Source organism: Ananas comosus, linkage group 17 (genome assembly GCF_001540865.1).
Source record: "Ananas comosus cultivar F153 linkage group 17, ASM154086v1, whole genome shotgun sequence".
Classification (NCBI taxonomy): domain Eukaryota; kingdom Viridiplantae; phylum Streptophyta; class Magnoliopsida; order Poales; family Bromeliaceae; genus Ananas; species Ananas comosus.
The window spans coordinates 5,031,091-5,042,612 of NC_033637.1; the positions used below are offsets into that span (position 1 = coordinate 5,031,091).

An 11,522-nucleotide genomic window follows, 5' to 3' on the forward strand; every position below is an offset into this window, starting at 1 on the left:
ACGGCCATTGAAATTAATTTGTTGATTTTGAGCCCATTCGATCACTAGGCAAATGATATCAAAAAATAATAAAATTTATTTTCTAGCTACTCCAAATACTCTAGATCAAGTTTAACGGAGCCGATCGACGATTCAAAAGTCGGAACATCGAAAACGAGCTGGAAGCACGGAAGGCTCCGTGCTTCCGATAGCATAGTAGCCTCACACTCTCTCTCTCTCTCTCTCTCTCTCTCTCTCTCTCTCTCTCTCTCTCTCTATATATATATATATATATATATAACTAGGCTACTAATAGCACGAAGTTATTGGTGCTACCAAGTTTTTGGCCATTGGATTATAAGATGTGCGGTTAGGATGATATGGGCCTCCTAGGGTTGAGTGGGTGGTTGGTTGAATAGTATGATCTAACGGATGAAAATGATCAAAAGGGTAGATCTAACGCCGGAAAACTTGGTAGCACCAAATGCTTCGTGCTATTAACAGCATAGTAGCCGGACTCTATATATATATATATGCTATTATACTATCTATAGTACCAAGTGCTTGGTACTATCGAGTTTTTGACCGTTGGATGAAAGGATGTGCGGTTAAGATGATAGTAATCCTCTATGATTGAGTAGGTGATTGATTAAATAGTAAAATCTAATGGGTGAAAATTATCAAAGGATAGATCTAACGGTAGAAAATTCGATAGTACCAAGAGGTTGGTACTATCAACAGTATAGTAGCCAGACTCTCTCTCTCTCTCTCTCTCTCTCTCTATATATATATATATATATATAATTGAGCTTCTATATTTTTAAAAATATTAAGTCATTAGTGCTTATAAGTTTTTAGCAATTGAATTAAAGAATGTAAGATTAGAATGATAGTGCTCCCCTAAGATTGAGTGGATAATTGGTTGAATAGTTTGATCTAACGAATGAAAATAATCAAATGATAAATTTAACATCGAAAAATTTATTAGCACTAAGTGCTTTGTACTTTTAAAAGCATCATAGCAGGACTCATATGTTTGTAATTAATGAGATAAATTAAGAGGGTACAATTAATTTTTGTCCCTTGTGCCCAGTAGTAAATGGGAGTCATGCACATCATGGGACTCTTGGACATTGGAGAAATAGCCAGGTTAATTAAGGGGTCCACTTCCCAGGCCAGTAGAAACTTGCCCTGAGATTTTATCAGCATCACATGCAAATTACCAAAATTTTACTTTATTTTTTCCTTTTTACTGTCTTCTTTAAGTAAAAACCGGAGGAAAAATTACCCCCAGTCAATTTATTGCAAGTTATTTGCACATTATTATATCATACACAGTTATATAAAAAAAGCAAATACGATACAGAAACATAAGTATCTCAACCTGTCACACATCACAATATATAATATAGTATTAAACAGCTCACGATACAGATAAATTAAATTAGAAAGAAAAAAAAAATCTTGTGAAAAGTTAATAACATCCTCATTGTTTCTTTTCCTGTCAGCATTCAATAATCAAGATCCATCATTTTGCAGATGCTGATAATCTGGGGCTGCCTACGAACTTTACCCCAATTTAAGTCACCATCTACGTACACTTTTTACTTTTCTTACTTGTAGCAAGATTATTAGCCCATAAAAATACAAAATGATTGTGTTTTTTTTTAATTTTTTTTTAATTTTTTTTTAAGTATAGAGACTCCATAGTAGAAATTTTCTTTGAATATCCTATTATGTCTTTTACTGTTTTTGTTTTTTTTTTTGTTTTCTTGTTTTTATATTACCAATAGACTTTCTTTTATGTGATAATTAATTTGCTCAGTATCTTAATTTCATTATCTTCTTCCACTATTATTATTTTATTGCAAATTCTTGCAAATATCAAAAAATAGTAGAATAAATTCGTCATATTATAATATTTTGAACTCAATTGTATCTCTCGCATGCACAAAAATGTCATTGATGTCATAGATTATTTTATATAAGAATAATAACATTTAATCAAAAATTTCAAAATTAATTCTCTATCATTTTATGCACAATTTGGCAAAATTGCACAATTTCTTCTTGGCAATTGCACAATCAAGCAACACAAAATGAATATCTTTCGTGTCGGATTCGATCGAAATGGAGTGATAATAAACTCTTTTAATCACCGGGTGGTGCACCGTTTGTTAATTTTAAAAGAAACAAATATTTTCTTGCAAAAATTACGAAATAAAAATACTACAACATAATTAGATTATAGGAACACATTTTTGGGACACTTTTGTCTCATTTATATCAAAACTTTTTTAGAAAATCTATTAAGGTCTAAATATAAAGCTCAATTCAACCAAAAATAAAAAGTTCCTCTACTTAACCAACCCCATCTAGCTCACTCAGCCCGATTACAAATAGTAAAAAAAAAGGAAAAAAGAAAAATTGATCACTATCTCCCCTTCTCCTCCTCCGCCCCATAGCAGACGAGGTAGGGTTCCGGCGGCTGGAGTTCGGCCGCGAGGATCTTGCAAGAACCATAGAGAACCACGATCGTCACGTGTCCTTCCGCCACAGATCACTGGAGGAGTGGGTGCCAAATATTAAGGCGGCTCCACATATAGCGACCTTATATATAGAAATAGTTTTAAAAATTATCGGTAATTTAGCCAGTAATATTTTTTTGCCATATATCGATATTTAAAAATATCGCCATATACCATTTATATTGTAGTAAAAAATCTACCACTCGTACAGTTTATGTTGTAGTAAAAAATCTACCACCTACGAAGTTCAATGTGGTCCCGTTCCAAGTAATCCAACCCATGCCAACGCATTAATCATTGAACCAAACTTTTAGGTCGAGACACGTTTTAGCTAAACCGTAATTTGTCTTAATATTAATTAATAATGAATGCTAAGTTTGATCATCCAAATCAATTTCACATGGCACAACGCCACGCGGCATATATGTCCTGTACGTAGAAGGGAAACGATGAAGTGTCGTGCACCCTCCTTTTAATTGCATGCTAGCTAGACGCCACATTTTCATTGATAATTCACTGTTTTAAGAAAATAAATTCTCCACCATATATAGTTTATTAAATTATTCAAAAAAATTTATATATATTCATCAAAAAAGTAAAATATGTCTCATCTTACGTACTTTATATATGCATAAAAAATAAAAATAAAAATATTATTTTAATAGAATGCATAATGGACCTGTGTTGAATGCACGTTCACGGCGTGTCCACTTGGGATATAAGTCCGACACGGACACGCGCGCGTCCGATATGGATACGCGAGATTTATAAAAGTGTTCATGAATAGATTACATGCGTAAAATTTGATTAGGTTCGCCAATCGCACACAACTTAGCTGGCTGAGAATTTAATAGATGGTATCCGAGGTCAAATTCGAAACCTAATTATTTTATATTTCAAACTAAGTTCACTTCTAAAAATAATATATGTGAAGCGGATAGCTTGCTACATATTTATCTCTCTCATCAAAAAAAGAAAAAGAAGATTGAGCTCATTGTTATTTATATGGATGTAAAATTATAAGTCTTTTTGGATTCATGAACATGCATCTTGCTCAACATTTTAGTTAATCTCTCGCAGAAAGGTAAGTATTCGACTTTTAAGTCATTATTAATTTCAAAATAAAATAAATCGCCTCATAAGTGAAATGTGTGATTCTATCAAATTATGGTTCAAACTCTAAATTTGCTTTCACAGTACTGGATAACATATTTTAATTAGCCTAAAAGTTATATATGGATATATTATTACTTTTTGTAGAATATGTGCGTGCTTATGTTGAACCTAGCTACAACAAGCGATCGAGTACTATAATTAAAGAAACTTTTGTAGTTGAGCATCACTATCGGTTTCAGGTGCTTTATGTATTGATTTTATAATTTGAACTATAAATGTGTTTCTAGTATGAATTCTTCAAAATTTAAATCTTGAATTTGTAAATTTGCTATTACTTCAATATAGATCTTCATTAGCTCAATTTAATGGTAGTCATTTAGTATTATTACGTGTACATGCATGCACTATAGTATACATGCGTAACAATATACGTGTGCATGTAACACGCTAGTACAATTTCAATAATTTCTCGATCTTTGTTGAACTTTAAGAAACCCATGAAATATTATAGAAGTAAAATGTACCATAGGTTAAAGTACTTTACAAGCTTGATGTATTTGTGCATGCACGTTGGTTTCTCAAAACTATATACATTTCTTGTTTATTTGAAAAATCAACAAATAAGTCGCATCAAACATGCAATGGTTTATTTATAAAATTAAGTTACTATGTGAAGTAATATATATCAATCAACCAAGCTAATTTCTGTGAATAAATCACGACATTTATCGATCAGTAAATCGCCATTACTTTGAACTTGCACAATTCAGGGTTCTAGCCACATGTGGTTTGTCCATTTACACACACTGAAAACCAAAAAAAAAAAAAAAAAGGAAAAAAGAGAACTGTATAATGATCTGTACTATTATACAGAAAAAAGAAAAACAAGTATGATTGCTGAGATCAATGGAAATTCTAATTATTATTTAACAGCAACACTATAGTTTTCTTCTTTACAAATAATTAATTCCCGATATTTTTTATCATGGAAGGTAACTAAAAGCTAGTAGTGTAGATCTGCATTTGGCTTAATATATGTTCAAAATTATCACTGGCCTTCTCTATGGGGTGAGTGTGCATTCCCTCATACGTGGTTACGACGATCCCTTCGTCCTTCGATAGCCGTTGCACTTGCTTCTTCACGTTGCAGCCTTGATGTGTGCATCTGTAGTAGCTTCTGCATGCGCATGCGGAATGATAAGAATCGAATAAGAAGAGGCAACAACAACATAAAAATATTTTTAGGTTATTGAACCAACATAAGAATATTATTGATTAAGCTATTTCATTGGCACTTAGTTTGATATATGAATGGTGCATGTATTAAGATGTGAAGCATTTTTTTCTTTTTCAAGTTATAAATAATTCAATGTATTGTTGATATCATGGTTCTATGTAGTCCATGTTGTCCTTAGTGAAGTTGCGAGCTCCTATAAATTAGAACTCTTTAGATATTTTCCTTCAAAGAATAATACTCGATCTTTTTATTATTTGTGTCAAATGAAGAGGATCATATATAAGATTCTCGTTTCAACTGAAGTAATTTAATTAAGAGCAAAGCATTTTAGATAGTTATCTATGTCAACATTAGGATCGACCTTCATCTACCTCACTTTCATGAAAGGCGGTAACTAGAACAATTTAAGCCCTTGATAATTTGTCAATGTCGCTTAAATAACATGTACATGATCAAAATTAGTTAAAGAAAAAAAAAGAGAAAAAAAATAATGAAAAATATAGCAGAGGTACTGTAGAAAGATAGAACATTTTTATGCTAAAGAAGAAAAGAAGAGAAATGCAAACTTTCGTTTGAGCAGTAGATAGTAACTTTAATATTGATCATACTATTTCGATTGTGCGAGGAGTTTTCTTGTTAACAAATGTCTTCGAACTAATTGATGAATATCGTACGAAATAATCTTTGAAATAGTATTATTGACAAAATGGCTTAACAATTTAATCACAAACAGGAAGAGATAAAAAAATTAAGTGCATCTCTCTGGTTTAATTATATATTTTGTTTCTATGGTAACGCCAACTTAAATAGCTAGCTAGTTTTACTCTTTCCATATTTTTAGTAATATTAATGCAAGAATAACACGCATGCATGGTTTCCCAATTTTATACAAAGATAAAGAGTTAGGGCAAAGTTTCATTTAACAATTTCCATCTCCTATATATAGCTTTCGTAAAAGAGGAAGAAAAAGAAAAAAAAAAAAAAAAGAAAGAAGAAGAAAGAGACTCTTCATAGCTAGCTAGGGATATTCTAGAAGGAAAGGGCGGTAAAATATACAAAGGGAAAATGAACAATTAGATTATTCTTGGTCAAAAAAACTTACCATCAAAATACTATTAGTTGAAGGGTGACCACCCAAACAATTCATGTGATAATGTCCTTGTCATGAGGACACGGAGGATATCATCTAAATCAATACAAGCAATCTCTGGAAGATGGTTACAGCCTCACCTACTATCTTTTAATTTGATGACGCAATTGCTCTCATTAGAAAAGCCAAGAAAAATTAATCAAGTAGCTAGTGTTCAGCATTTCTCAAAAAACTAGCTATTAGAGAACCATGATTTTGCACATTCAAATAACCACAATGAGTTTCGATCGAGAGACTATATGTTCTATCCAACTATACGAATATCTCAGCAGGAATACGATCGATAACTAGTGGTTGGATGATCTAGAATAAGACGTATGTATGTACAGTTTTAGATCATTAAAGTGAAGTGCACTATTTTGAAAAAAATCATGATGATCGAGTTGTGGATAACTTATTCAGACATCTTTAATAATATGCTGTATTTGGGTATCTATATTAGTTGGATTTTCCATTAATACAAGGCCCCATGTTAGTGATGGCAATAGTAGTGCATGGGACAAATGATTTTAGTGGATTCCATGCATGCTCATCGCACCATGCATCAATTTTCTCAAAGTGAAAAATAAACATGAGAGAGATCGAGAGAGAGAGAGAGAGAGAGACCTAGGGAACTTGTTGTTCTTCACAGCTTTTTGCCCATATTTCCTCCAACGATAACCATCATCAAGGATATCAACCTGGCTCCTCGTTTGGAAAGCGTAGCGAGGCTTCCTCACCTTCTTCTCCCCCTTCCGCCGCTTCGCTTCGCTCTCGGCCCCCCCCTCCTCCATTCGAGCAGCTTTCGATGCTTGATCCCTCGCCTCCGCTGCTGCGCCTACGTTGCTCTCTCCTTGCAGCACTCCGGCGCTTCCCAACACTCGGGTGTCATGCACCATATTGTTTGCTGGGATGTGCTGATGAGGGAAGTGTGAAGTTAGATAAGAATAAGAAGGTGGTTGTGGTGGGAATAGCATGGAGTAGTTCTCCATGTTTGAGAGAGAGAGAGGGAGAGAGAGAGAGGACGAGGAAGGTGATGGGAATGTAAAGGAGTGCAATAAATAATTAAAAGGAGAGCAAAGGTTTAAGAATTGTGGTGGGAGCTAATGGCGGCATCTAAATGAAGGTGGAAAGAGAGAGAGAGAGAGGGGGGTGGGGGTGGTGTCGTAAACGGCACGTAAACAAAGAGGGGTTAATAAAGCGGAAAAAATAAATAAAATGGAAATAGCATGGAAAAAAGAGGTTAGTGGCAGCCACATCGGTCCTCGTCTGTATCTGCTCCATTTTAGTCCACGTTGAGAGAGAGAGAGAGAGAGAGATAGAGAGAGAGGGAGGGAGAGAGAGATTGGATGCATCGCGTGCAATGTACATCTTATACACCATATTTATTATAAAGGAGTTTTGAAATTATTACCTAGTTTATTAGATGGGCACTGTAATATTCAAAAGGCAAGTAGGTAAATATCAAAAAATCAAATGATAGGTCGTTTTCTGTCCTTTATTTTTGAGACAACTTGATGCCTAAATATATAATAGGATTTTAATATACATAATAATTTGTATCTCATACGTACACCATTTTTATTAGAAAAGGGTCTCGAAATTATTATCTAGTTTATTTGCTGTGTTATGTAATATACAAAAGATAAGTAAATATCCGTAATCAAATGATAGATCTTTCTTTATTGTTTTTCAGTGAGATAACTTGATGCCTAGATTATAGATTTATAATGTACATAATTTACGTCTTAAGAAGGAATTTCAAAATTATTACTTGGTTATTGGATGTATTCTGAAACATTAAAAAATTAAGCAGGTAAATATCAAAATTCAAACGACATCCTTTTCTCTTTGTTTATTTCAAAGACGACTTGATGCCTAGATAATAGGTTTTTAATATACAAATGTATAAATTTAATGTTGTAAAATCAAATAATTTTGGATTGGATTTTAGTTTTAGATATTTATTATCAAATGTTAGTTAGATGTGGTCCATAGAGTGTACCAATACACCAAGTGCAAGCAAAATTTCTAGAGAGAGAAAGAGAATATAACCATTGACCAAATTGGTGTGGGAACCACTAACGAGGATAATATAAAGCCCTAGATTCCAAACACATCTAATAGCAAAAATACATCGATCGCTCCTCATTTGGAAAGGGAAAATGCCTGAAAAAACAAAAGGTTCTTACAATAGTTTTGATGTGTTAAAATAATTATCTAAATAAATACTGTTAATCTATGCAAGAAGAAATTCCTCTATATATGTGTTAGTATAATATAGTAATAAAATTAAGGGACCTGTATATATATATATATATATATAATTGAGCTCCTGTACTTTTAAAAGTACTAAATTATTGGTGCTTGTAGATTTTTAGCCATTGGATTAAGGAATGTGCGGTTAGGATGATGTGCGCCTTCTAGGGTTAAGTGAGTGGTTGGTTGAATAGTATAATCTAAGGGTTGAAAATGATCACAGGAGTAGATCTAACGGTAAAAAAATTACAAGTATCAAGTATTTGGTGCTTTTACAAGTATCATAGCTCTCTCTCTCTCTCTCTCTCTCTCTCTCTCTATATAGAGGTGCACGTGTGGAAATTGTAGAATAAAATGATAACACATTTGACCATGCACTTGCGAATTTTTATGTAGTCCGGTCCAAGAGACCATAAATTAACTTCATATAAACAAGAAAAGAATTCTACATATGATACATACCCTAAACCATAAAATTAATTTTTTTATATACTCATTTGGATCGAGTGCATATTTCTATAAATACTATAATTGATAATTTCTTCATATATATGCCCATGCAGTTGATAATTTATATTAGTGAAGGGTTCAAATATTTGATTGTCAATTTTGTTTACTTATAGTTTTTAGGTTCACAGTTGTTCAATATCATGCATATATACACTCAATTTTCACTCTCTCTCTCTCTCTCTCTCTCTCTCTCTCTCTCTCTCTCTCTCTCTCTATATATATATATATATATATATATATATATATTGGTTATTTATAATATAAATAGTTACCTTTTAATTAATTTTGTGAATCAATATTAATAATTCTATATTATTGCTTAGTTAGCAAATAATACATTTCTAACAAGTGCCAAATCTAAGCACGTGCGGTGCTCGTGGAATTATTGGATAGCCCTTAAGAAATAAACGCGCAAGAATCTTGAACTAATTAGCCACCACTCTAGAAGATTTCAAGGATCTACTTACTCTCTCTCGTCAATAGGATCGATTTTGGTAGGAGTATTACTTTGTCTTATGTTCAACATTAATCAAAACTTTTCAATTTGATGGACTAGGAACAGTTTACTAAATTTTAACCACTATTTGGTCATACTTTTAACCGAAGATAAATAATGAATGTACGTATCATTTTCAAATCGAACGGCGAATTAAGCCCTGTTTTTGAAGCGGAAGTAGCTAGGTTGGATTGTTTTTAATCGTCACACGCCATCGTAGAATGAAAAGACCGAAACTAGCTAGATGCAAAAACTTAGGGTGTGTTTGATATTTGTCTATATATTTTGCCTTTCTGATTAATAATTCCTCTAGATTAAAAGAACTGTTTGATTTGTTTGCAAATTCGTTAATTTTCCGAGAGAAGAAATTTTATGTTATAATTGTTTGTTTGTTTTTTTTTTTCCTTTTTCCTTTCAAAGTGATATAAAAAGAAACATTCTTAGAAGGCATAATAATAATTATCTCAATATTGAGCTAAAATCAGTTTCTAAAACCACAATGAATCGAATTATAATTACACCACATGTACTTTATATAAATACTATGGTTTAGTTTGGTTTCGTGTTGATTTAAATCAGATATTCGCCTCAATAACAATTTGTGGTGTTTTAAAAGAGCAGTTTTATTAATATATCAGAATTTAGAGTTGAAAGATAGATTTGTTGAATTGATTATGCTTGATTCAAGATAATAAGTGTGATGGTGTATTATTAGTAAAAATAGCGCGGTTGACATCAACATGCTAATATGTTTGATAGTTCATTTTGAATTCTTTTTCACAAATCCAATGGTGACCAAGTATTCTCATTGATGGTTCCTTTCTAGCTATGAGCTATCTCTCAAAAACTTAGTGTTGAAGGACCACAAGAAGCCTAGATAATATTCCTACATTCCTACTCTGAAGGAACTTTCCTCCTCTTTGCATTAACTTAGAAGAAATTTTAAGTCTACGACCCAAAAAGGGTGGTAGGATTACAGCGCATCAATTCGTGGGTTGTGATCTTATCCCAAATACTTTTTTTTAACTTCTTTTTCTGTGTTAATAATAATAATACAAAGAAGTGATAAGACTAGTGCAGAAATATAGACTCTTGGATGATAGAGTCGTAAGATGACAACTGATAAGCCTAATAAGCAGCCATATGATTATGATAGGTGTTTGGTAAACTTCAATATACTCTGACTATTCTTTTTTATTGTGGTCATTTTCCAAAAGAAATTAAAAGCGAAACCTCTTTCCCGACGAAACCCTTGATAGGGATCTATTTGAGTCATCAAAGCCACCAAATGGTATATGAAAAATCTTCATAGGATGACCCAAGCGCTTAGAACACCATGACCATTTTGTTTGTACAAGCAAGCTATGTAATGAAAATGACTTTTTTGACCAATCGTCCCCAATGCAAGAAGCCAATGCAAGAAGCACAGGGTTTGATAATTGAAATCTGAGGTCTCAAGTTCGAAACTTAATTGATTTATATTTTTAATTAGCTAAGTTCATTATTTCTAAAAAAACGAACGAAAAAAGTGGCGTATTACCTTTCTCTCGAAAAATGAAATTGACATCTTTGATCTTTATATATACTAGTCATATGCACGTGCAATGCACGTAAGAAAAAATTAAATAATATTTTTTCTAAAATATATATTAATTTTAAGTTATTAATGAATTTGAAATATAAAATAACTGTACTCCTATTCCCCAATTATTACTGTTCAAATTAATTAGGCTTAATTTGAGCAAAGATTTTAACATTTTTTATACCCTAAATATATATATATATATATATATATATATATACAAATTGATGTAAAGAAGATCGTAAAAATATTAATACAATTTTGGAAGAATTTTGAATCCTATCGAGATACTGCTCATATTTTGAAAAGTTTTTGCCTGTATCCAATGTACATGTTTTATACACTACATTCAATATTTAACATTTATTTTTAAAAAAGTATACATTAATATTTATAAATTTTTAAAATTATAATATTTAGGCATTAAATGAACATAAAAATTAACAATATAAAAAAATTTGATGAATTTGGTAAATAGATGCTCAAAATATATAATGTCATTGAGACATGATTATATTTATGAATTTTGTAATTTCTTTTTAATTGCACATTAAAAAAATAAAAAAAAGTTTAGGTATATCAAAATACCTCTCAAACTATGATGAAGGTGGCGAAAGTGACAATGCCGGTGTCAATGATAACGATGTGCTACGATGTATTGGTGCTAGCGATGGGGACAAATGAGA

The 11,522-nt window shown here is 32.0% G+C and overlaps 1 protein-coding gene across 1 annotated transcript; it reads right to left on the reverse strand.

The window, feature by feature from the left end:
- LOC109722805 (probable WRKY transcription factor 75) lies at positions 4,349-7,159 on the reverse strand. Its single transcript, XM_020250951.1, has 2 exons — positions 6,617-7,159; positions 4,349-4,800 (listed from the first exon to the last, which is right to left on the reverse strand). The coding sequence occupies exons 1-2, from the start codon at positions 6,979-6,981 to the stop codon at positions 4,620-4,622; spliced, it is 546 nt and encodes a 181-aa protein (XP_020106540.1). The 5' UTR covers positions 6,982-7,159; the 3' UTR covers positions 4,349-4,619.